Raw genomic sequence first — 27,927 nt, 5'->3', positions numbered from 1 at the left:
GTTGTTCAATTGCATTTTCCACCTCTCTATTTAAGATACTAGGAACAGTTTCGTCGGTTAAAAAATCTAATTCCGATAGAGTGCTTGAAATTGGTTTATCTTTGTTGGAGTATAGATTTCTGTAGAAGGAAGTTGCTTCTTCTAAAATTTCTTGTCTATTGGTGATATTTTTAGATAAGGAAGTAATCCATTCTTTGCCTTTACCAAATCTTTTAATTGTGTGTTTTGTAGAGCTCCTTAATTCTAGTTCTTTTTCCAAAGTCTCTAATTTCTGCTTGTTCTTTACTTCTTTAATTTTCTTACTAATTTTCTTATAGAGCCTTTTTAATGTTTTTTTCTGTTCCGGTGTTCTCTGGCTAACGTTTTTTAATCTATGTCTTTCTTCCATAAGAATTTTTATTTCTTCTGTAATGAAATTCATGTCTTTAGTGTTCTCTTTATCCACTGGTAGATCTTCTACACATCCTTTGATGGTCTGGATAGTTTTTTATAGGTTTCGTCTATATCCTCTGAATAGATGGTATGCATAATTTCATTAGCCATATTTTTTAAGGACTCAGCCTCAATCTCTGTGAAGTTTTTGGATTTAACCGTGAACTTTGTTCTATTTCTTCTTATATTTGTATCCAGGCTGTATGTAATTCTAACAAGTCTGTGATCGCTTGGGAATTTTGTATTGATAACTTCATTATTTTGAACTTTTTCTCTGGTTTTCACTAATATGAAGTCGATTTCATTCTTGTGTTTTCCGTCCGGTGAGATCCATGTCCATTTTTGTTTTTCATTTTTTTTGAATAGTGTATTCGTTATGTGCAACTGATATTGAAAGCAAAAGTTGATAAGAATGCTTCCTCTTTCATTTCTATCGCCGTATCCATTAGGACCACATATTAAGTATTCTTCTTTGTTTGGCCAGCCTATTTTAGCGTTGAAGTCTCCCATTAATATTGTGTCTCTATTTGTCCCTTTCAATGCACTTTCGATATCTTTATAGAATAAACTTATTTCCTTATCTGTTGCTTTTTCTGTCGGAGCATATACTTGTATTATGTTTAATGTAGTGTGTTCAAACTTTAAATCAATTCTTGCAACTCTATCTGAGTATGCTATAAAGTCTTGTATATTGTTTTTCAGGTGAGGTTTTATCATAAAGCCAATGCCATTTCTTCCCTTCTTAATACCTTTGTACATTATAATGTATTTTTCTTTTTGTATCATAGAGTGGCCTTCTATTTTAACTTCTGAAATTCCCAATACATCCCAATTAATTTTTTCTAGGGCATATTCTAATTCAATCAGTCGATTTTCTGCTTTAAGAGATCTTGTGTTGTAAGTGCATATTTTTAGTTTTGATTCGTATTTTTCTTTTGTGTCTTTGATTTTATTTATGGAGGGTTCTGGTCTACTGCTCCCGCGGGGACCGGCCGTATTGGGAGAGGTACTGGTTTTGCCAGTAGCAATATTATTTTGTGCTTGTCTTTTATAGTTTTTGTCAGTTTTCCTTGATATGTGTGCTTGCGTTTTTATTTGTGGGGGGATTCTTTTATCTATTTGCTATGCTGCATCTTTTTCCCTTTTAGATATGAGGTTATAGTCAGTCTGTTTGATGTTTCTGGTTGCTGTTTTGATTTTTTGGGGGCTTGCCTTGTATTCAAATTTGGTAGTTTATCCCCTTCTTTCGTTTCGGGTAGTCATCAGTTATGTAAGCTCCGATATCTTCTAATTTTTTCTTGCTTTTTATAATTTTTATCTTTTTGCCTAGGGTATTTAGTCCGAAAAGAATTGGCCTTGGGCGATCGTGTGTAAGTTTTCCGATACGTCTTACAAAATCAATTTCATTTTTATCACAATCTATGTTCAAAGTATTTCTAATTGTATCCTTTACAAGTATTTCTAATTCCTCGTATGATTTTTCTTTTTCTTTCATTCCAAACAAAATCAGATTTTTCTGTCTCGAATGTTTCTCGAGGATGTCAAGTCTTTTTTCATTTTCTTCATTAATATTTTTTAAATGTTCCATTTCCTCTGTGAGTTGACAAATTTTTGCATCCAATTTTTCGTTTATATTTAGAAGTATTCTGTTTTCCGACTCTGCATCTTTTCAACCATATCTTTGCCTATTTTCAATCTAAAATCTTCTAGTAGGTTTTTAAAGTCTTCACTATTCATGTTGATATCCGGAAAATTTAATAGATTTCTTCAAAAATGTCTCTACCAAATCTTTTAGGAGACTCTACAATTTTCTGTGCGTGGTCTCTACAATACTTTGGTTGTCTCTACAATTAATGTAAGTTGTCTCTACAATATTTCTTAGGAAGCTCTACAATTTTTTAGCGCCACCTAGTGGGCAGTAGCGGCACCTCTTGGAATTCTTATTGGCAAGGAAATATTTTGATGAAGTTAATATTGTGTTCTGCAAACAGATGTCGTGATTTTGTTTACTTGATTTGATGATCTTGCCACTCAAAAAATAATCACTTTCTTTGTAAATACCTTGATTCTGAGATCCTATTTACTTCTTTTCATGTGTTCCCGTCTTGAGTAATATTGGATTTTAGCTATATAGCTATTGATTTTCAGTATTTTTGTTTTGAATTGAGCACTGTTCTAGCGACCGTTAGGTCCACTAGGAATTTTTGATTTTTCCTTTTTTCACTTTATTTAGAGCACTTGCATACACCTGTAGGTATGAATAACGCACTTTTTTATATTATAAAGATCGATTGTTGTTATAATAGCCGTTATTTACTATTTTTATTAATTTAAAGACTCGAGAGCTTTGAAAATTAAACTGACAGCCACCAGTGTTGCCAGGACACGTCCATAGCACGGTCATAGTATGATACTGTGTTGGTTGCTGGTTGGTGAGATATCGATTTGTAGGCAGATCGAACGGTCGAATTCACGAACATACATAAAGGCATGTTCGAATTCAGCCGTTTTGCAAAAATACCAATTGTATAGAGCATATTATAACGTCAATTTACGTTAAAAGTAATATTAACTTTATTAATATCGACAAACCAAACCATACCGCGATGTAGACAGTGCTTCATCAGCGACATCTACCGATTTTCGTGTGAAGTATTTTTCAGACAAGTTTTAAATGCTATGTAGTAAAAACACAAAATTATCACTCACATTATAAATTTAATACTAACTGTAAATTGTGAACATATACATATAATTTGTATAACTTCCTGGATTATTACCTTATTGTACTGGATTTTGTGTATTTTACGGATGTGTACTGTTTGTGTTCCTAATAAACAAAACTAAAACTATATGCAGCATTATAATAGAAAAAAAAAGAAATATAAAAGTCATTACAATTGTTTATGGCATTTGGTGGCTTGTTATTTCTTTGGCTTATGTATAACATGCTGTACATGTTATACCTAAGGTAGGTTTCGGCTTAGTATACCCTTTTTGCAACACCTGTATACCTAATTATTTTAAAGTCTGTTTTTAGTATCAGAGATTAAAAAAACAAACTTCCGGACATTAATGTCATGACTGTACTGACATTAATGGATAGACTGTACTTACCTCTTTGGCTTGGAAGTTGAAGTCGAGTAGATGGATCCACTGAGACTTGAGTGTGAAGTTGTGTAGCTCGCTCAGCTCATCTACAAATGTGCCGATGTAATCTGAAATTAGAAATAAAAGATATGCACGATTGAATGAATGAGAAAAAATATTGCAACTTGCAACCTGATATGAGTGAATGCATTCAATGAATGAAAAGTATTTATTTGCATGATGATAAACAGGCAAAAAGTTTCACGATAGTTTCCGTTAGAGGCGCCACTTTGAATACGAGAAAACGTAAACTTTTATAGTTTTCGATAAACTCAAGCACAGGTCGGATACCTGTGCTTGACGTCCACAGATTCATGAATCACGGCTTCGAGGAGTTGGTAGCTACGAATCTTTGAAGACTATCAAGTATGTCCCTTATTATTATCTATCCCTATTCTTAGTATCTCCCGATTTTTGGCCATGAGCCCGGCTTTGTATGCGAATAATTTAGATTTGTAACCTTAATTTTATTTAACCTTTTTTTACTATTTGATGTAGTACCCAACAAAACTTGCAAATAAAATAAAAATTACAAAACAATCACCTTCAACCGCGTCGCCAGCGTCAAACCGCACGTCCGCGCCCGCCGGGTCCGGGTGCACGACTGACAGCACTATGTGGTAGCGGGCGCTGGGCGGGAAGCGGGTGCGCCGCGGCGCCTGCGCAGCCCGCGCGGCCACGCTGTCGCGCAGGACTGGGAGCTGGTAGATCCAGGAGGTTAGCACGCGGGACAGGGTTTGAGAGGCTGGGGAGAGAGAGAAGATGGTTTTATTTAGGAGCAATAGAAAAATTTGTATACAGGCATTTCTGCTGCTTCTTCGTGCCAAAATGGGTTCGGGGTAGGGAATGCAATCCCGACTCGAGATTGCGAATTCGGGATCCCGCGGGATTAGGAATATCATCATCCCGGAATTTTCGAGATCCCGTCTAATTAAACAAAACAAAACAAAAAAAAATTAATTCAGATAACTGAAAAAGCTAATAACTGCTTGTTTGTGATAGTGAGGTTAGGGGCCGTCCATTAATCACGTGAGGTAGTTTTTCTCATTTTTTGACCCCCCCTCCCCCCTGGTGATATTTGGTGAGGTTTGGGACTACCCCCCCTCCCCCTGCCTGGATCACGTGTATTTTTTTGGAAGTCTATATAAAGGCTATTTTTGTCTAGAAAAAATACAAGCCATACTACAAATCGTTAAAATTTTTGCGCCGTTCAAAATTTCGGTTCAGAAATACCTAGCGCTTTTTGACAAAAAATTAATACACGTGATGTCTAACGAGACCCCCCCCCTCCCCCCTCGGGATGTTTCGTGAGGTTTTCCATACCCCCTCCCCCCCTTTTGAGCCTCACGTGATTAATGGACGGCCCCTTAACTAAAATAACATATTACTCGAAATAAAATAAAAACCTTTATTCTTTATCTTATCTTTATCTTAAATAATAATCAGGTTGTAAGGAAATTAATGTAGGTAAATTAGTTAATCAAAACAATAAGCTTATTTCAAGGGAATTAGGGAAAAGAGTAATTTTGAAAATGACTCCTTAAAAACAAAGGGTAGGTATTAATAGTTTCATTTGCTAAACGGCACCTAATGTCCGTTGCAATGTACCTACCCCGCTGCTGAGAATGCCCTCTCCGACTCAACGTTGGTTGGCAACAGTGTGGCGAAGCAATTATATGCAAACTGCAAAAATCACCCCCTTGTACCTCCACACTCAAACAAATCCATTTCTTTTTTAATGGTAGATTATTAGATATTAGATAGGCGCCGATTGCGCCCCGAGTGGTTGTGTGTTACGTCGCTGACCACTGCCGCCCAATCCCGCCAATCTCGTCAAATGCGTCGGGATTGATCCCGAAAAATTACACGAGATCTCGCGAGATCGGGATCCCGCGGGATCGGGATTGCATTCCCTAGTTCGGGGTCAACATAATGCAATGGTGCATCGTGCATCGTGGCGAAAAAAAATGACAGCCAGACTAGCGTCAGTCTCCAGCTTCCCAGGTTGCGCCGGACGTACATAAAGAACAGGTGATATATCACTCGAGGAAACCTCCTCTTTAACTATAAAATTACCTTTAGCATCCCTGAAGAATATCACCGATTCATCGGCGACCCATACATGCTGCCTCAGCACGGGGCGCTGCACCACCAGCAGCTGATCGGGGGCGCCGCCCAGCGCCTCCACTTCTACACTATTTACATGAAATTACATCGCGGTATATTAAGATCTTAATTATATCAATAAACGTTGCTACTACCAGCGATCCGATCATAAGGCTTCCAAGCCTTTTTATGGTCCTACGAGCCGGTCAATCATGCCAATTATTTTCCTTATTATGCCGCTGACAACCATTAGAGCTAAACTAGGGTTTACTGCTGTGATGAAAGCTTTAGCCAGCCAGGCTAGCGTCAAATGAACAGATGACGCGTCACTCGTTCATCCTTCCTTCCATACACCCTGAAAGCTACATACCTTTAGCATCCCTAAAGAAGACGACCGACTCATCGGCGACCCACACATGCTGCCTCAGCACGGGGCGCTGCACCACCAGCAGCTGGTCGGGGCCGCCGCCCAGCGCCTCCAGCACCGCCTCCAGCGCCTCCTGGTCGTCTGCCACCACGCCCAGGGATTGGTGAAGGGCGGGCGGGAGCAGCTTCTTGTGCACGCGGAGGTTGATTATGTCTGTGGGAAGGGTTGACCGTTGTAGTGTGTTACTGTTAAGAGGAGAGTATACCCAAGAAAAGGGTTAGGGAACGTTGACCCTTGACCAGGCAGTGTACCATACGAGGCCACAGTAGTTAAAGTAGCCAAGCCTGGGTACAGGTACTAGTTATTATCTGTGGCCTGGGTAAGGGTTAAAATATAATTGGTATTTCGATCAAAAATCGTATGGCACGGCTTGGTGGTACGGTACACGTGGTACACTTCTTCATACCAATCAACAAGCAAATTATGATTAATTCTTCTTATTTGTAGTAGTTTTTGTTTATGACCTAGTGACGCACGGCTATTATCCTACTTATTAAAATTAAAGAGGAGAATAGGAGTTATATTTTTTATCTATTGTTAAAAAATAATAATTTTATTAATTGTTTCTTCGGATGTCCAACGCTCGAACCATGAAAAAAATTACATATCCTACCTACGTTTTAAATTGCTAAGAAACATATAAAATTAGCTATGAAACAAAGTTTCTTTTGTCTGGAACCTCTTCTTAGTCACTATAGGGGCGGTCTGGATCCTCTACTAGGGGAGTCTCTCCTCCTGTGTCTCTCTACACTTACCCGCGTGCTGTGCGCTCTGCTCGAGCATGCCGGCGACCTCGGCCGCGGTGGCCTCGTCCGCCGCCAGGACGGTGACCTCTTCCAGTACGGAGTGCGCGTGCGCAGACAGACTGCTCATCTTGTCGTACGGTAGTGACACCCTGCGGGGAGAGAGAGAGAGTCAGAATTCAGATTCATCATTTTCAACGCACCTCTGCCTACCCCGCAAGGGAGTACATTAGTACAAGGCGTGAGTGCGTGTTTTTTTTTTTTTTGTTTTTTCAACGTATTTTTTACAATTACATATTTGTTAATAGCCAATATGGACTCATCATAGTCCACCATTTCACAAGGGAGGTTGTAGGTATTGAGGAACGGGCGCTCGCTCGCTTTAGGTATACGGTATAATACACTTTGTTTTTGGACTATATAGGGCAAATTGGTTGATTGGCTGAAGAATGAAGTAAAATACACTAAGAAAAAGATACAATTTACCATCCCTATCATAAATTGACTTACAAAGTTTACAACGCTAAAGATAACAAATACATACAGTGATATAAGCACAATCTCAACATAGTGATCAGCATCGCATGTCATGTGCATGCCACTAGCTGATTTGACCCCCTGATGTAACCTTATGCGTTTTTATCACTCTTATGTACTTATTACTTAATTGTATTTTCAATTTGTTTCACTATTTACTTCACTATATTTAGATGCACAGACCTCTAATACCCTGATTACACCTACCGTGTTGAGTGGCAAGACAGTATTCTCGGCCGATCCTCAGCTAGCAATTGACCGAGTGCTCGGCCGAGGATACTGTCTCGCCACTCTACTCGGTAGATGTAATGGGTTTATGCCGATATGCGCTTTGGCAGGTCACGTCACCCGCATGCACCCGGACTGGTGGGCAAAAACGGACCGGTATAAACCGGGCAAACATTGTATAATCGAAGGCGAAGGCGCCAAGAAAGCCTAGCATGGGGCGCAAGACGCGCAATCCAAGACTCACATCGCGCTGCTTCGAGAGGTCTTCAGACTCTTCAGGTAAATCTACAGAGATGGCGGGATGACTTGGACATATTTTTAGCGTAATGGCATCAGATCGACAACAGAGACGTTCGGAGTAAGCAATGGAGAGGTCTTTTCCCAGCTGTGGGATATATAGAAACCAATAATGAGGTGCCTACTTTCTCGATCACCCATAACATCATGTCCGTAGCATCTTAAAAAACTCCCCGATCACGCATTCTGCTAGGTATGATAATTAATAGGTTATCTGAAGCAATACATTCTGTTGACTATTATCAGCAGTCACATGGAAATTAACAATTTTATTGCGTGTTTATATTTTGGTCAATTTAATTGTTTTTATAACAAAAATAAACAGGTCATGATGTCAGGTGTGATTTCGATAATTTTGTACAGGAATAGTTAGTGCTGCCGATTATATTTATAGATGATTCATTTGGGTGCAGCTAAACCCCATAGAACGGCTGATATAATCTAGATTTTCTCAATATTACCCCGGTCTTTAACCCTATCGCATTGCATATCCAATAATGTACAAGAAGGTGTGATTTTCACTACTTATGCCTTCAGAGTTATAATCATAAAATTTATTTACAAGCCGTATGTGCTCTTGAGAAGGTCATTAAGTTCTCCTGTAAAATTGCTGATTTTATTTGAAGTTAGCCGAATCGAAATTTTACCATTTAAATACCACTTTTAACCGAATCCACAAAAAGGAGGAGATTCTCAATTCACCGCGCGTACGATTGTCTATTTGACATTGAGCGTTTGACCTCCGGACACCATCATTTATTAAAAACTACAAATCACGAGGTTTCTCTATACTGACGAAAAACGAACCAACGAGAGCTGTCGTGCAATCGGCACGTTAACTACAACGAGATAGAGTCGTGGCTCGCGCAGCCGCGCTCCGAAACTTAGTTTTTCGTCTAATAGAGTGACCCCCAGTGCTAATAAAACCGTCTAAATGGGTCATAAACTCATAACAATCACTCTTTATTATCACTGAAATGAAAGCATGCTATTATTATTATATAACGTTAATTATTTCACGATATGATTGTTGGTTATAGTTACCTACTACTGGCCGGCATCACTAGTAAAGAGTCAAGTTATGATTTACAGTACTTCTAAATGCTATTTGCCGTTAAATTTAAAGTGTTCCCACAACGCAGTTGCTTGAAACTGTTGCAACGTCGCATCGCAACGCAGTTTTGTGTAGGTACGTACAAGCCCTAAGTGAAGGAATGAGGGTTACCTGTAGACCTCGGTGGTCTTCCACCAGAGCGGCAGGCCGATGATGATGAGCACCCCCACGAATGAAGCGCTGGCCCACATGCGACTCCACTCTGAAAAACAGCATATATCATATTAATCATAATAAGACGGCAGGGCAGCTTGTGGCGAGCTGTTGGGCATCAGCGACCCCATGCACCCGATGCCGGGGAGAACCCCTGTTCCTTATCTCTAGTTTGACTTCATTGGTTGTCCAGAGGGAACACAAGGATCTCACACCTCTTGCTTGCCTTTATTGGCTAGCTTCAGTGGTGTACCGCTAGAGCAGAAATGTTCGAAGAGGGATGTATTAAGTACCCAGTAAGGTGCTTGTAGGGATATTGACCGATAACGCGATTGTCCTGAGAGCCGTGGCATACCTCTCTATCCTTAGCACCTCATGCCTTGTTGCAACGTGGACTGACGTCAATTTAGGGACTTTAGGGAGTGACCCCCCCTGGACCTTATGTATATCTTTCTGTACAACGTATCTGGCGTTATTATCTATCAGTTCAGTACCGGACAGGACGCTGAGTTCCCTTACAAATGAATTACAATAGATTGCATTCATCAGCGATCTTTGACCTCACGTATGTGATACTGCAGACAGATCAGTGTGCCAATCATGAATATTGTCGACTCTAGCCCGTATTACCTCTTGATCGGCACCCCAGTCGGTAACGTTAGAACTAAAAATCTGCATACAAACTCCAGTGAGCTCCTCGAATTACTATCGACTAGAGTCGACAATATTCGTGATTCGCACACTGGATGTATTGTATAGTGTGCAGTCGCAGACCTTTTGCAGACACGTACACACACCGAATCTTCAACTAAAACCGACATTTAAACCGACATTAATCGACAGACAGCATCGCTTATTTGTCAAACATCTGTCAGATCCCTACAAGTTACGTCAGATTTGACAGATATGCAATACTGCGTAAGGCCGCACTAGTTTATTTTTTACTAGTGGCTTATAATATTTTTGTAGTGGGGATGGATACTTATCTGAATCACTAATTGCAAATAAACAAACAAAAAACCCGACTGCACGCTAAAAAGATGAAAACAAGTGCCAATGTTAATGGAAAGTATCGTAGGCGGGGACCAGCAGAGGGTTCACCATTTAGCTGAATGTTACTTAGAAAACGGCCTTGTGTGGCGGTCAAGTTGGTCCCCGCCTGCGATACTTTCCATTAACATTGGGACTTGTTTTCATCTTTTTAGCGTGCAGTCAGGTTTTTTGTTTGTTTATAATTATATTTTTTTATTTGCAACTTTTTAGTTGTTTTTATTTTATGAAATTTTACGTCAGTAATTGGGTTTTAGTTCATGAAAGTAATGTGTAATGAATAGCTGTTAGTGACCCGACAATTATAAAATAAAATAAAAATAAAAAATGAACATTTTTTATTTCAATGAAATGAAATGAAATCGTTTATTTTTTTGACGTAGAATCTTAGAATTACTTGTCAAACGTCATAATCTACCACCATTTCACAAAGGCCCCGTCATTAAGGAGGAAAGAAATGGCGAAAGCAATGATTTCAAAAGGAAGGATACACCCTTCAGTACATTTTACTGAAACCTTCTTCATACAAACAAAATAACTGTCATCTGTCATAATTTATTTGAACTATGCCAGTGCCGATCTACTTATCCTGACGACGCAACCTTGTACGCGCGTTCATATTTTACCGTCATCGTCACCGAACAGTACATAATAATAATACTAGTGAGTTGCATGCGGTTATACCTTTGCGATGATATTCGACAAGTGACATAGAAAAATTGACTACATTCATACATATTATGTACATACGTGTGAAAACATTATCCTCCGTGCAGGTCGGGTAAAACTATAACTAATGAAAAATCACGCTCTAAACTGTTCTAAACAAGAAAATGTTCGCGGAGGATAGCCAACAAAAAATGACGTCTGTACAAGGTTACATCATGCGGCCATTGTAGACTTTGGTAGTAAAATAATGATCACTTTAAAATGTGTTTATTTATTAATTTAAGGATGGTACGATATTCTATGTTCCTTTTTTACCTTTGTATCATAGTTTTTGCAGCCTTTCACAAGACAACTAGGCATATTTATCACAAGATTCACAAAAAACAAAGATTATCTCTCCTTGACAGACAATTGTCGACTGGGGACCGTTGGCCTTAAAATGTTTATTTTAGGGCCAACGCACGGGTGCCATTTTCTTGTGTGGTTTGCCCTGTCCTTACGCAGTAATATATATGTCAATGGGCGAAAGAAACTCCTCGAGCATCTTTTCAATAATATTGGTGTTGTTATTTAAATACCTACAATATGCATATTTTTGTAAGTAATGTGCAAATCAAGCCCTTTCATTTGATACCCCACAGGGCATAGTTGAAAAAATATTATTTTTTCGATCATCACGTTATGTCCTCTAGAGGGCGCTATGCACATTTTAATGTAACGTCACATAGCCTTTAACCATACGCTTCTAACGATACCTCATACATCAAAATCTATCAAGCCGTTTAGGCTACAGGAGGGAACAAAGAAACAGACAAACATACATACATACATACAATCGAAAAACATTACCCTTCTCCTTCCGCAGTCGGGTAAAAACATTACCCTCCTCCTTCGGCAGTCGGGTAAAAAGGGCACATTTAGTACTTTGGTACTCAAATAGCTTTTTCGACATAAATGTGCATAAGTCTGCATTTGATTGAGGCTTCCTTTTTGCAGAAAATTTGTGATTCCTCTATCTGGTGGCTAGTGCACCGGGAAGATACAGCGTGAAAGTGTCAGTATCTACCTAATGTACGGGTCAGGTGGTGTCAACAGCGAATTGAGAACAATCTACACCACGCCGTCATCATTTGTACCTACTCTACACACTTTGATCTTTGTACCTAGTTAGTACAGTAAGGCATCTTTATGTACATAATATAAAAGCAGTAAGTAAGACCCGGCGCGCCGGCGTGTCTGAATATGAAAAACAAATACTTAGAAGTTAATTTATTATTATACAATAAAATACTTTCTAACCCTCGTCGGAAAAAGAGGGGTGTTGTAAGTTTAACACGATGATTTTCGTTTCAAAATTTATGCCTTTCTAATAGTTACTTATGCGACTTTTACTGTTGAATATCGGTGGTTTTTAACGATGGTGGTTACTTGTTACTACGAGTATTTTTTTACGTTGTATAGGTTATATAGAGGTATGTTACTAGTGTTACTACACGCCACACCACATCCAATTCAGTCTACTAACTTGAATATGTTTACCACCCAGATATTATTATAGTCTTAAAATAGAATCGTGTATTTCTCGTTTCTTCCTTACACAAGTAGGTAGGTAAATGAAGTGGTTTATTTTTGGTCATCAAAGTTCACTGACTTTTGCACATCAGAGAACAATAAACGGGTTCCTTAGATTAACAAAATACGAACAAGATGGAGGGTCACCTACAAAAACAAAGCAAAAAAACTGTCCGCATTTTTTTAAGTGGCAATCCGTTTTAAGTTCAACCTTCGTTCATTTCGGAAACATTACTGTGACTCGTCAAAAGAGTTAGCTATAATGAGTACCTAACTTACTAACCTACCTCACTAACAAAAAGTGCCCGACACACCTTTTAAATTAAAAAATAAAATAAAATAAACCAGTAAAAGTAATACAACTGCATTTTGACGTCAACGACTGGATATCAAGAGCCTGAGAAGAATTCCTTTTTTAATTTTAAACAAAGACAAATATTTTAATCAACGCTCTCTTAGCTACCAAAGAGGAGCAAAAAGCATTATATTGCGCCAATAATAAATGGATATACCTAGTTTCCACTGCTGGGGCTCGGGTCTCCTTCCAAACAAGGGAGGGTTTTAGGCCTAGTCCACCACGCTGGCCAAGTGCGGGTTGGTGGACCCCAACACAAGCAAGCTTGTGCTGAGAGAGTAGTCGGGTAAGTGGGCAACCCGACTGTCGGATGTTTTCAAGCTGGTCGAATGAAGGCAAAGATAGAATGTTCCAATTGAGAAAATGTTTGTACAGGGAGGGCACAGGGGGTCTAGTACAGGTTATGCAATTTTTTAAAACTATAATAGATTACGTTTTCTTCTGTCATCTGCTTACATTATCTGTCAAAAGTTGCATGATAGTTTCCGCTAGAGGCGCCACTTTGTATGCGAGAAAAAGTAAACTTTTATAGTTTCCGACAATCTAACTAACCTGTACTAGACCAGGCAACATGTTCAACGATGAATTATTATGCGTGCTCGTGTATGAACAATGAGCAACTAAGACAATTGATGTTATTGTGATGATGGCTCATAGCCTCTTGAGAAGTAATATGCTCCTCCACTGAGGAGATATTAATTTCAAAACAGCATAGCTACCAGCGTTACCCTTTATTTAAATACAAGTTTATAAAATATAGCTGTCCCCGCGCGCTTCGCTTCGCCTTAAAAAGTTTTCCCGTGGGAATTCCGGGATAAAAAGTAGCCTATGTTCTTTCCCAGGGTCTAGACCGTATGTATACCAAATTTCATTCAAATCCGTTCAGTAGTTTTGGCGTGAAAGAGTAACAGACAGACAGACAGACAGACAGACAGACAGACAGACAGACAGACACAGTTACTTTCGCATTTATAATATTAGTTAGGATTAGGATTAGGATTAGGATAGTTAGGATACTAGTAGAGAATGCTTTTAGCATTAAGCCCACCTGATTGTAGATACATCTACTTTTGTAAATTGTGCAATAAAAGTATAAATAAATACACAAAGACGACACGAACGCAACAAACGATAAACAAATTCAGTCGAACGTTATAAACATCGATGAAAAAAGCTCAAAGGTCGTACATAATGGCGTGAAAACAGAATTAAACATCAATGCCGTGTCTCCCAGCCGGCTCTTCCGCTAAATCTTACATAATTTGTTTGTGATTCCGATGGTTTCGCGTCTTTCAGTTTTTTTAACGCATCAGAGCCGCTAGCACAGTATTCGATACTATTTTACACAAACATATGTAAAAACTGACGGTAGGACTGGTCCACCGATTTAAAGTTGCTCAGCGTGCTATGGAGAGAACTATGCTTGGGGTTTCTCTGATGGATCGTATCAGAAATGAGGTTATCCGTCAGAGGACTAAGGTTACCGACATAGCTGTCAAAATATGCAAGCTGAAGTGGCAGTGGGCTGGTCATATCTGCCGAAGAACCGATAGATAGATAGATAGATAAAGCGTTTATTTGATCCACTTTCTTACATACACAACAAATCACAATTACAGATATACACATTTGTACTTATAACTAGGTAAATAGTAGCTATGATAAAGACAGGTTTGTACTTAGCAGGTTGTGTGTTGAAGCGGACCAAAAGGGTGAAGTAACTCAGCGTGGATGTTTACTCCAGGAGCAAACCGCTGATTATCAGTTACCTCCCATTTAATTGTTCCAAGGGTGCCGAATTACATAAATTGTGAGCAAAAAAAAAAAAAAACTACTTAAAATATATTGTTTTGAAGAAAAATTACCTATTTTAGTTTGATAATGTTGTAAAGGTGTGCAGCTAACCAGCAAGAGACACAGGGTCGTACTCAGTGGATGACAGAGCACCCACCATAGTATTAATATTGCATGAATGTATTTATTGTAAGACGATCTGCGCCGGATGTAACAAAAATATGGAAAATATGTAATGAATAAATAGTTATTGTAGATAACTAAATTTGTTATCAAGTCTTTTGCTTAATAAGAAGAAACAATTTTATTTTATTTTTAAAATTAATTTTATTTTTTAAGAGCCTTATAGGTGGTGGAATATTATTCCAGCATTTTGTTGCTTGATAACGGAAACTTGCTTCAAACGCGGCGCTAACATGTTTAGGGACAGACAAAATTGGGCGGAAAGATCTAGTACCATACCTGTCATGAAAAGGGGAGAAACAAAGTTTAGAAAACAAGTATTCAGGTTTTTGAAACTTTAACACGTCGAAAACTAGGCTACAAGTATGCAGGTACCTTCGGGCCTCCATGTTTAGCATGGATGCTTTATTTAGAAAAGGAGTAATGTGTCCTCGAGGTGGTACGTCAAAACAAAAACGACAGCAGGCGTTTTGCACCCGCTGTATTAGACGCCGAGTTCGCTCAAGAAGACAAGGGCCGTAAACAGTATCTCCATAATTCAGCCTAGAGAGGATTAGAGTCTCACACAGCGTAATGCAGGGATGCTCAGACTTATCAAGACTAGGGGCCGCTCGGACAAATTATGATCTGATGGCGGGCCGCCAGAAGTATAGGTAATTAAAGACAAAAAATAATTGATAATAATGTTAAAATTGTTTTATTTTGAAGCGTGGCATAGTGCTTACAAACTTTTTTTTATTTATTCGGCTTAAATTTTCATGTAAAACTGCTTCCAAACATTCGTTTGCAAGGCGTTTTCGATTTTTTGACGATTTCGTATTGAAAATTTAGTAGTTTGGTCACATATTATAGGTACAACCAAATAAGCTGGCACATTTTCAGAGCAGAGTTTATACCCAACTCTTTGTACGTATTTTTAGTTCAGCATTTTTCTTTCGTGAAATTTGTTGCGTAAATCTTGGTCGTTTTGAATGTTGATAATTTTTAACTGCATTATCAGGATTTTTAAGTTCCTGGACATCACTTTGCTTTTCTGTCAGAAAAATTCAAATAACTAATATATGTACTTATTAAATTAAGAGATCGTTCCAGTGTCAATTCAGGACTTATAGCCACCTTATTTCTGTATAATACAATAAATCATTTAATTTAATATTCACTTTCGATGTCATCAAGGAGTGGTTTGAATTGCCTGTGATTGAGTACTTTTCGAACATATCTACACTGCCGGGCAATTAAAAAGTTCCACTCACAAAATGCCGACAGCAAACAACCCAAATTTTTTGAAAGATTTTATTTAAAATTGGAACAAAATATTACCGATTTTACTTGGTAATATCCTGATGTTCTGTTAAATGTACTTCAATGTTACAGAGGACGGCATAAAGCTAGCCTTTTCCGTTTAGAAGTAATTTTGTGCTTTTCTCAGTGGAACCTTTTCATTGCCCGTGAGTGTATTTAGAATCAAATATTTTTCGAATGTACGAGAGTATTATTTTTGCTGTTGGCGGGCCACTAGTATTCGATCGGCGGGCCGCATGCGGCCCGCGGGCCGCGGTCTGTGCATCCCTGGCGTAATGCGTACTTTTTCTGTTAGTAAGGAGCGGATTTTATATAGAACTTTAAGACGGAAAAAACAGTTTTTGACAATATTCTGAATGTGATTTTCAAATTTTAAACCACTATCAAGGAGCAAACCCAGACACTTTGCCTCGTGAACGCGTTCAATACTCTGGCCTTTCATATTTATAGTTAAAGCATTAGTATTAATAATGTTTCTGACCTGCATAGTGGAGCCCAAAACCATATATTTCGATTTAGATGGGTTCAGCACCAACGCATTATCTTTAGACCAGTTATCTATGTTATCAAGATCACCATTGATTCCCTCCAGTACTTTTTGCAAATTATCCGGTGCGACTGATGCATAGAGTTGGACATCATCAGCGTAACAATGGTACTTACAATATTTAATTTCAGCGGTTAGATCCGTGCTATAAATTATAAACAAAAGGGGACCAAGGATTGAGCCTTGCGGTACCCCACGACTAACGGGTAAAGGATTTGATGTGATGCTAGTGCCATTATTCAGCATTAGTTTGACAGACTGGGTTCTATTCGACAGATAACTGTTGAACCAATCAATGGCATGACCACTTATACCATAGTAAGTTAATTTAGCTAGAAGCAGATCAATATCCAGGCAATCAAACGCACGTGAGAAGTCCAGCAACGATAGAATCGTCGCATTACCTATGTCCTGTTCAGCCAGAATATTATCTGCAACATCAAGCAATGCAGTAATTGTACCACGATTCTTGCGGAATCCAGACTGTAAGGATGGAAGTATATTGTTTTCCTCAATAAATTTTATAAGTTGGGTGTAGACGGCTTTCTCTACTAGTTTTGATAAAAAAGGTAGAATACTAATTGGCCTTAGATCCTTAAGTGAAGTGGGTTGGTCGACCTTAGGCAGTGGGTTAATTAGTGCTGATTTCCAGCACTTCGGAACAGACTGTTCAGTAATAGACCTATTAACGATAGCAGTAATAGCTGTTAAAGTATGTGGAAGTGTAAGCAAAATCATATCCCGGTTAATACCATCTATGCCTGTAGCATTGGATGTTATAGCAACAATATATCTGGCAATCTCAGTTTCAGAGACTGGGTTAAGCTCGAACACAGCAGTACCAAAACGGTGAGTAGTAAAAAAGTCAAGGTTGGAAACAGGAACATCGTTAGTACCAGGAATATCTAAAAAATGCTCATTAATTTTGTTTGGATCATTAAAAGAATCTGGTAAGCTGTCACTTTTAGAAGGATCGACTAAGACCTTATTCTTCAAATTTTTCCAAAGCTTTTTCGGTTCATTAATTTGGGTATTAATAAATTGATCAAAATAGGCGCGTTTTTCATTGGCTATACTAGTAACGACAAGTTTTTTTAAATCTTTATAGTGCTTTTTATGTTCATCGGATTTAGTTAGTCTAAATTTCTCATGTGCTTTGTTACGTAAGTCAATCATTAGCTTGCAAGAGTCAGTCACCCACGGGAGAGACTGACCCTCTCGAACCCTAATGGATCTAACAGGTGCATGTTTATCAAAGAGTGATGTTATTAAGATGTTAAATTGATTTACTGCCAAATCCACTGTAGAGCAACACATTAAAGCTTCGAAGTCTAATGCAAAAAGATCTCTGTTAAAGTTTTCTAAGTTTATATGATTTATAGGTCTAAAGGTTAAGAATTTAAGTGGGGGTTTAATTTTTTTTATGGCTAAAGTTACATTTATCATGGCGTGTCCCAACGACCCGGTGATATTGGTGACAGTGACATCACTAACTTTTATATTAGTACAAACAAGGTCTATAAGAGTCTCATTACCCACAGAGTAATGTGTAGGCTGAGTAACTACTTGTTTTAAATGTAGGTAATCAATAAATTGGTTAATTTTTTTAGCTTCATTAGTACTCATATCCAGCATATTAACATTAAAATCACCTAGTAGGACCACTTGATCATGATTAGAAAAAGAAGTTACTGATTCTGTTAAGGCATCAATAAATACATCTAGATTTATCCACGACGGTCTATAAGCCGTACCTATAGCTATACGGTATCCTTTAACTCGCGTTGAAATCCAGTATTGTTCTACATTAACTGAAGGGTGATTCAGGTAACGCACATTAATATTATTCTTAATATAAAAACCAACACCGCCCCCGCGAGACCGCGATAACCGTTGGGGTAAACGAGTTCTCGAGTGGAGACCACGAACAGGCAAACGCAGCGTGGGACGCCCTCCTGCCCGCTGGACTGACGACCTTAGGCGGGTGGCGGGTAGTGGTTGGATGAGGAAGGCCGAGGAGTGTTGTGGCGGTCCTTGGGAGAGGCCTATGTCCAGCAGTGGATGATTATTGGCTGATGATGATATGTAAAAAGAACAGAGTCGTGAGCACAAGTTTCGAACCTCCGTTAACGTTGCGTATCGTCTACTGTCACTGTCAAAATGTAAGGCAAAGTTAGTTCCAAAAGTGACATTTGTTTTTTCCATATGTTACGAGGGCGACCATTTTTTTCGACACGCTGCGTGAGCGAATAACTTTTGTTGGCTTGACCTCACCTTCGAAGACCCAAACTGCCGATTGATGTTTTCTTTCGGGCTCATATGAATAAATCCACGATTCATCACCAGAGACGATATTGTAGACAGCATTTGAACTGCCTCCATTGAACCGTTGCAGAGCAGATCGACACCAATTAACACGAGCCGACTTTTGTTCCTCGGTCAAACGGTGGGGCACCCAGCGCGAAACTAACTTCTTGACACCCAGTTCTTCATGTAAAATGGTTTGAATGGCTGTCATACCAATGCTGAGAGAAGCCCGAATCTGCTCGTATGTCACATGTCTATCTTCTTTTATTAATTGGCGTACAGCATCGATGTTATCTTGTGTTACCGCTGTTTTTGGCGACCAGTAGAAGGGACTGTGGTAAGAGAGGAACGTCCACGGCGATATTCAGAATACCAACTATATATAGTCGTTTTACTTGGTGCTTCAAGTTTATAAATAGAAACAAGCTCAGCGAGACATTGTTCTTGAGATAAACCTCGACGAAAGTTGTGAAAAATTATTGCACGGAAATGTTCCCGCGTAAGCTCCATTTTTTACACCGACTAGTCAAATTCAAATGGTCAATACTCTTTTATTTTTTACTTTTTTTAAAATTCGAAAATGGAATTATGTTTGAAAAAACACTACATTTGATACACCAAAAAGGTTTCTCTCTAATTTATTCCTACTTATTCTATTCCCGATCTTTTCGGTGTAGCCCTCGTAGGTGGAATTTCACCAAACGCTAAACGTATTTAGTAGCCTGTCATACGTCTGTCAGTTAGTACAAATGTATTTGAAATTTGATTTAAATACGTTTAGCGTTTGGTAAAAGTGACCCTTCGTGTAGATTCGAAAATAGTATCGAATCCGGTGCTCGCTGCACAGTATCGTCGACTGTCACTATTTTCGAATCTACACAAACATATGGAAAAAACAAATGCCACTTTTGGAACTAACAAATTTGCCTTAAATTTTGAGAGTAACATTTGACGATACGCAACGTAAACGGAGGTTTCGAATCTTATAATCGCTGCACTGGGGCTCTCTTAAGGCGAAAAACGACGTTTCGAGCGCTGCTGCGCGAGCCACGACTATCTCTTTGTTAATACAACGACCGAGAGCTGTCAACGTTTAATAACGTGGCGATTGCACGACAGAGCCTCTAGTACGGGTTTTGCTATTTACGAAAACGAAAAAAGTTTACGTTTTCTCCTGTCATCTGCATATACATTATCTATCAAAAGTTTCATCATACATTCCGCTAGAGGCGCCACTTTGTATGCGAGAAAACGTAAACTTCTATAGTTTTCGAAAAACTTTCAAACCTGTACTAGACCCTCAGCTCTCGATCGTTAATTTTTCGTCAGTATAGAGTGGCCCTCCTGGGGGGTCACTCTCTAAATCAGAGGAACAAACGATAATTATCACGTTATCGGCACGCTTAATACAACGAGATAGAGCCGTGGTTAGCACAGCGCTCCGAAGCTCTGAGGCCTGGGTCTCCTATTTTCGCTGTAGGTCGCGTCCAGCGTCGCGCCGTGGGCCGCGTCACGATGCTCACTATAGAAATGTACTGATGCGGTCTCCCTCACACGCCGATGTTGGCGCGTAGACGTAGTGAGTATCGTGACGCGGCCTACGGCGGTGACACTTGACGCGACCTACGGAGTAAATAGGAGACCCGGGCCTGAAAGAACAAAACTGCAGCGTTACCCACGACTCTATCTCGTTGCATTAAGCGTGCCAATTGCGTGAAATTCTTCTGGGCTAGATAACAGACAGACAGAACAAATGCCTCAGAAATGGATATCGCCTGCAATATACGATGCTAGTTATGTAAAGAAATGCATTATCAAATTACAAAGGCACATAATTTGCTCATCCACAATCCAATTTACACCGGAAGTTATCTATTGCATGTAGGTACAAGAAACCATGGACTGCAAGAAACACAAATCCACATTATTTATACTTATGTCTACTACATTTGTACTGCAATTAAGTAGCTACTTAAGCCCATAATCACCTTTTCACAAAAGCTACTGTACAGCTAATCTCGTGTTTAGTAAATGGCCCCATTGAGTAAACAACAACATTGATATGCCGGCGAACCATGGCCAATCGACGCAGTAAACTGAAACTCATCGTAATCATAAATATATCATCTATTGTTAGTTTGGCAAAATAAACTATTTTACATAGTCATAAAAATATAGTATACCTATGTACCTCTATGTTTTAATAAGTATTCAACCGGTTCAACACCTGAAAACGTCAAAGTAGGCAGAATCTAATACCTACCTACTCAGATTCGCGAAAATCTAGGCAGAGTCGTCGTCGTGTTAAGGGCGTTTTGCACAAAAAAGGTAATCAAAATTAAATCTATGGCCTCTTGCTCTCACATTATACTGTCAGAGCAAGAGACGGACTATTTAATTTTATTTAACTTTGTTATGCAAGTCACCCTAACTCAAGTGCAAAACTGGGCTTACTTTTCAAATAATTACTAACTGCATTAGATAATAATGTTATCTATTGTATAAGCGGTTGTTACTATTTACTAGACGACTAAAATATCTAAACTAAGGGCGAGCAGTGTAAACAAATATTTGGCACGAACCATACTTGCAAAAAAAAACAGTATGCAAAAACTTGAAAGAAAGTAGGTATATTGAAAATACCAATCAGTTTTAACTGTTGACCGATAACGTTTCGTACGTTACTGTAAGCCACGGTTGGGTTATTATAACAACGATCGACACATTTCAGAGTCCTACAGGGTCCCTATTTAGGCCCTGCTGCGGCTGCACGGGTTCGTTATCGACGTTGATAAATGTCACTATATCTATAATAAAAAAACGCGGCATTCTAAATATTAATTAGCTTCCTGGAAAGTAGCACCAATGCGTGAATGCAGCACCCAATGTCAAGTACGTCACTAATAAGTCGTGTCGTATTTGATTAAATGTGTGCTGCTATCGCAGTACGCCACCACATTGCCAGGGGGTCACTCTACATCAATGAACGAGACTTGTCACGGAATCGGCACGCTAAATACAACTACAGTGCCACAAACTTATCTGTTCCGGTGAGAGCGAAATAAATTGATCCATATCTCATTACTTACTAATGAAATGTATATTGTTAAAGATTAGATGGATTTATTAACACCGCAAGAACGAATTAACAATACGGGTAAACTTAAAATCTTATAGAATTAAGAAATATTAGGCATATATGTGAGCTGTCACCGGAACAGATAAGTTTGTGGCACTGTACACTCACGGGCAATGAAAATGTTCCACTGAGAAAAACACCTAATTACTCCTAAACGGAAAATGCTAGCTTAATGACGCTTTCTGCAACATTGGAGTTACATTTAACAGAGCATCCGGATATTACCAATAAATAACACTAATAGTTTGATTATGTTTTTATTAGATCTTTGAAAAAATTGTGGTCGTTTGGTGTCGGAATTCTGCGAGTGGAACTATTTCATTACCCGTGAGTGTACTAGATTCTAGATAGAGCTGTGTTTTGCGCAGTGCTCTGAAGCTTCGGAAAAACAAAACTGCAGCGCTAACCCCGACTCTATCCTAAAAAGCGTGCCGATTATTGCGTTACAATTCTCGTTCATTCGCTCGTCGATTTAGAGTTTAGAGAGTGACCCCCCAGTCCAGGCAATCAAGGCGGAGCACTATGGAGTGACCTATAACAAGCTACCTAGCACCTAGTTCCGTAATGAATGCAATATGCATGCCGGTGCCGGTTTCTGAAACGATAGTCTACAAGTTAAATGAGGTAGCGTATAGCAGCAAAATTAATGTTTTTCTTGACATTCATGATTCGTATATATTTGACTTCTAGTTTATTGTAAACCCGTGTTATTTTAAATTAAAAAAAGCATTAAAAATATTTCTTGTACTTATCCGTTAATTATTAATCTGCCCACAGATTAATAATTAACTATACTTATTTAATATTCGCTAGTTATATTTCCAATAACTTTACGAAAACTGGTGGCAATAGTGCATTATCATAACATGTGGCGAGCAGTACAGCAAGACAGCAAGGCGCTACGAGCCGGTTAAAACTGTTAAAAACACAGCAAGAATTTTTTCTTTCAAATCACAAACATAACACAGATAAGACACACACCTGAGACCATTTCGAAGGGCGAACCAGTGCACCTATCGCGAACTTGTTTTCACAACGATTTTCGGATTCAAATGTATTGACTTCGCGATAGGCCTCAACAGATTCCTATCCACGAGAATCTTAATCGAATAGCTGTTGGAAGGGAAGGCGTGTCTCCACCGACGCTATAGGCGCCGCACTAGGGAAACTACAACTCAAGCCAGATCCTTGCATCAGGTCAGTCAGTCTTGGTCAGTCGGTCTCGGGACGTCGAGGAGGAAGCACGTCCCACCGTCTCCCGCGACGCACGCAGTGAAAACGGCATTTACAAACATAGTTGTGTTGTGTTATTTTCGGAGCTGTACGCGAAGTGATATCAAAAGCACAGGATTTATTTGACGCAGAAGAGGTGAGTGTTTAGAGTTTTCTTTGTAGAAATTAAGATAACTGAAAAAGAAAATAGAATATAAAATAGTCTCGCAGCAGGATTATTGGGACTTTTTTGTATCAATATGCAGAAAGTTAACCAAGACAAATCAGTAATAAATCATAATACAAAGGAAACTGAAGTAAGTACCTTGTACTAATGTGAAAAGGCAGTCCTCGACTCTCATTACAAGTATAATTACAGTCCCTTGAATGTCATAGCGAAGTGGTTTGCATACTTCGCAAAGCAAAGTTTAAAACATGCGACAAAAACTGATTTATGAAGAAACCGATAAATTTTGCAGTTGCTTGCTAGCCTTCACAGGGATATAATTAACAAACAAATAAGGCAATACTGAATTTGCATTGGAATATTACTTTAAGCATTAACACTTTACGTATAAGTACCTACGTTTACTAACGAAAACTGACGATATTTAATAAATAAAGCTTCAGTTTCAGTTTTATGATATTCACAATAAAAATAAGGCAAATACATGGATAACCTCTACTTATACAATAAAGCAATAAAAAATACTATTTTTCATGAAACAAGTAACTTCAAAGTCAAAGTCAAATATTTTTATTCATCGTATAAATATACAATTTTCTGATAAACGTAAATTTTTACAAACCCCTAAGTACTCCGTTCGGATAAGGAGGGGCTCTTTAACTAGTAAGTGAAGCAACAGGCGAATAAAAACAGGCAACAAAGTCTCTAATAGACCTAATGCAAATGATATACAATCCGTTTAGCATACAATTAACACTGTATCAGAGGTTGACAATTGAAAAATATTCGAAGTTTACGTCAGTCACTTGTTAAGTGAGTTCTGGGGTCAAAATAATATACATACTCGGGTACTTTTACAAGTTTTTAAGACTGAAAAGTCTATAAAATTAGTTGAAACTGAAGTTAAAAGAAAAGAGGGCTTGTAGGTAAATCGGGTGTACAAATTTTGATGAAAAACACCTAAGAGCTTAGACTATCAAGTCTCCTCTGAAAAGAAAAGCTAACGAAGGATTTGGTTTATCAGTTTAGGAGCACATGATGCTTGTGTGTTCATTCATATGAACCAGGTGCGAGAACTGTGATTTTGCAAAAAAAAAATCATATTGGGACCATTTTACTGTTTAGAAGACATGAATGAAATATAAAGTTAGAACAAAACCAGAAGGAGCTATTCACTTTTTATAACCAAGTAAATTCTTTACATTTTTAGAGATACTTATACAAATTTATATTATGATTTTCCCCACTTGTCAGAATGCCAAAAGGTGGACATTGGAAGTTCAGTGTCTGAATTTCAAGAGCGTTTTAAAAATAGACAGATTATTCCAACAATAAGCTGGAAGCTTTAAAAGAATCGTACATACGTAACAGACGTACTACCGTATCACATTAAAAAATTGCAATTTAGGAAGTTGTATTGTCGCAAACCTTACCAACGTCATTTGAGATTAATCTAGAAAATATTATGTATGATAAAATTTTGTAGTATATTTTCCGTATGTCATCGGCAATGTTATTGTCTATGAGTAGTACAACAGGGGCTCTGCTAGATCAGCCCTGTGGCAAGACTCTGTCCTCGATCTGCCTCATCCAGTCTTCAGGCACAAACAGCACCATGTTTAATACAGTCTATAATTTATTCCTATAGGTACGAATTACTTTTTGTTACATCACTGTACCAATGTTGTAGCTGTGATGTATTTATTTTAAATATTTTGTTAATGAGCCAGTGACAATTCAGTTGTTGGTTCAATGCCCTCGTATTCAATTCAGTCTTCAATCATAATTAATTATACATACTATACTATACCACTATATACTATACTATATAACTTTCTCCACAACACCCAAGGTTAGCTGGAAGAGAATGCTGTTAGCATTAAGTTCGCCTATGCACATATTTATTATTGTGCAATAAAGTATTTAAAAATTATATACTATTATTAAATACAGCACCATGTATATTTTCACAAAGATATAATTCTCAAAGAGAGATTCTATATTCCACTATAAAATCATGCACTTAACTAATCAAGAATTACCGTTAAGCTCTTAAATTAGTATGCAAATGAAATCACCACCAATAAAGTACTAGGAAACCATAAAATAGCAAGTGGTAGCTACATGCAGCACACAAGACGGAAGGGCGCCATAAGTAGGTCACATAGAGACAAGATTATCCTATATTGGTAAAAGGATACGTCAGAGAGACAAAAATAAAATAGGTGGAAGGAGATCAAGTTATACTGTTGTCAAAGTTAGGAAGTGAAAGATAAAATTACCTTCAAACAATGTAGGAATCCAACAAAATGACAGTTTATCTAAATGATTATCTTTTAGGGCTAATTATGATGACTTCGAAACAAACAATGCGTGTTATTATGTAAATTCAGTAAACACCTATCTGGAAGTAAACTCTTTAGTAGAGGAACTTGAATTTAATACGCATCGTGTCATAAAATGACGCCATTGCAGGCATACATGAGTTGGAAATGAGATAAATCTATTTACATAGTTAAACACTAAACTAACATCAAATGTCCGAGTGTTGATAGTTTTTATCTTATGTGGATAGTTGACAGACTTATTAAAATGGTCCAAGAGACGAATGATAAATATACGTATAATTTAGGCGCAGTTTCTCACTTGAATAAATCTTAGTAAAGTGATTAAGTAATTAAGCTCTACAGACTTGGCATTCTCAAGTAGGAATCTGGACATCTGTGACTCTACTTTTTTAATCACGCACCGTATTTTCGTTATGATAAAAGTACAACATTACCCTTATTCGCTGCAAATCTAGAGTCAATGTATTTTATTTATCCTCTCGTTTGTGTATAAAGTACTTCACAAAAATTCAAACACCATCCCACCTCTCTTTTTCCATTGGGACTTAAAAATAAATAGTCCTGAAATTACTTAAAACTCTTAAAATACTGTATTCCCTAAAAACAAAGACGCATTACACAATTCAAATCTTGTAAGTGGGGATGAGCGGATCCGTAAGTTAGATAACAATATGTTAGATGAACGATTTACGAACTAGATGGTGGATCATAATTATACAAAATCAAAGCAAAAAGTTTCCACTTTATGTTTATTGTCAAAACATTTAAGTTCAACCTAATGACTTTATTCATTGGTACAATCCTAACTAATATTATAAATGTGAAAGTAACTGTGTCTGTCTGTCTTTCTGTCTGTCTGTCTGTCTGTTACTCTTTCACGCCAAAACTACTGAACGGATTTGAATGAAATTTGGTATACATATGGTCTAGACCCTGAGAAAGAACATAGGCTACTTTTTATCCCGGAATTCCCACGGGAAAACTTTTAAGGCGAAGCGAAGCGCGCGGGAACAGCTAGTGGTTTAATAAAGTCACAAATCTTCTCACCGAACTAACTCAAAACAAGAGCTCAGTGTAGAAGTGGGGTGTTATTTGTCGAGACGTTTCTTTTGCACGGACAATCCATCAATTTCGTGTTAAAACATCGTTGGATAACATCGCGTGACCGGCCGCGGCTGACGCCATTGTGATAGCATTATGTGAAGCTTCAAGACTATCAAGAGCCATTTCTTGAATGATAATAATTCCTTCTATGAAATGACCAAGTATCTTAAGACCTATATCTTGATTTGCAGAGTTTATGCTGTGAACATATACAATACATAACTTTATTGATAAAACAAACAACATTATTATAATAGTATATATAACTTATTACAATTTAAAGTTGAATAAGTATAATAACCTAATTTATTTACCTAGAGGTGGAAACTTGTTTAACATAATTTATTTTTTACCTGTATAAATTTATTACCTGTATATTTTTACCTGTATAATTTATTTGTTACCTGTATAAATAAAATTAAAATTAGTTAAGTTTTCCTAATACTTTGAAATAAATGAATAAATAATAGGCCTTATCGTGTTATTTTTTTATAGCCATGTAAGCTTATACAAAATGGCTTCTACATTAGAATCCTATATGCATCCGACCTAAGCCTGGGTTTAGAACCTCCATCCTGACCTCATTTGCAAGTCACTGGAACTGGAACCTTATTACATTAGGGACACATAATGTCGGTTACACAATTCATGAAAACGACTCGTAATCGTTTGATTAAGTTTTTTTTTACAAAACTATTAAAAATATACAGATTTAAATACATTTTATTGTAAAAAGCACTGAATATAATTGATGCTACTAAACACTAGGAAACGCTAACCGGTTTTTATGCAATAAATCGAATTGAATATAGATTTTACATTGTGTAGGTGTATTATTATAAGTAAATTATTAAATTGAATACATATGCATATTTTTATAACAAAGTTGACAGGAATATTGAATTTCGTGTAACTATTCCTTGAATAAGCGAAAAACAATAAAACATATTTATGTACCAAGCAAATTAGTA

General features: G+C 37.9%; 2 protein-coding genes across 4 annotated transcripts in view; one reads left to right on the top strand and one right to left on the bottom strand.

The window, feature by feature from the left end:
• LOC105394133 (GPI transamidase component PIG-S) overlaps positions 1-27,927 on the bottom strand; it is a 60,869-nt gene that overhangs the window by 15,796 nt on the left and 17,146 nt on the right. The window contains exons 1-6 of one of the 2 annotated variants that reach the window (XM_048626607.1): positions 23,087-23,240; positions 9,146-9,236; positions 6,871-7,010; positions 6,059-6,268; positions 4,127-4,327; positions 3,550-3,650 (exon numbers count right to left, since the gene is read on the bottom strand). In XM_048626607.1, the coding sequence (XP_048482564.1) occupies positions 3,550-3,650; positions 4,127-4,327; positions 6,059-6,268; positions 6,871-7,010; positions 9,146-9,236; positions 23,087-23,096 (753 nt within the window). In that variant the 5' untranslated portion in view covers positions 23,097-23,240. Of the gene's footprint in view, positions 1-3,549; positions 3,651-4,126; positions 4,328-6,058; positions 6,269-6,870; positions 7,011-9,145; positions 9,237-23,086; positions 23,241-27,927 lie in introns of those variants that run through there. The other variant, XM_048626606.1, reaches the window with a different exon arrangement.
• Positions 23,311-27,927, top strand: part of LOC105387566 (protein I'm not dead yet) — a 43,963-nt gene continuing 39,346 nt past the window's right edge. For both annotated transcript variants that reach the window (XM_048626603.1, XM_048626602.1), the window contains exon 1: positions 23,311-23,474. The gene's annotated coding sequence lies outside the window, so the exon portion shown is untranslated. The remainder of the gene's footprint in view (positions 23,475-27,927) is intronic.

This window comes from Plutella xylostella, chromosome 16 (assembly GCF_932276165.1).
Source record: "Plutella xylostella chromosome 16, ilPluXylo3.1, whole genome shotgun sequence".
In the NCBI taxonomy this organism is placed as follows: domain Eukaryota; kingdom Metazoa; phylum Arthropoda; class Insecta; order Lepidoptera; family Plutellidae; genus Plutella; species Plutella xylostella.
This window is presented reverse-complemented; position numbering and strand designations above follow the sequence as displayed.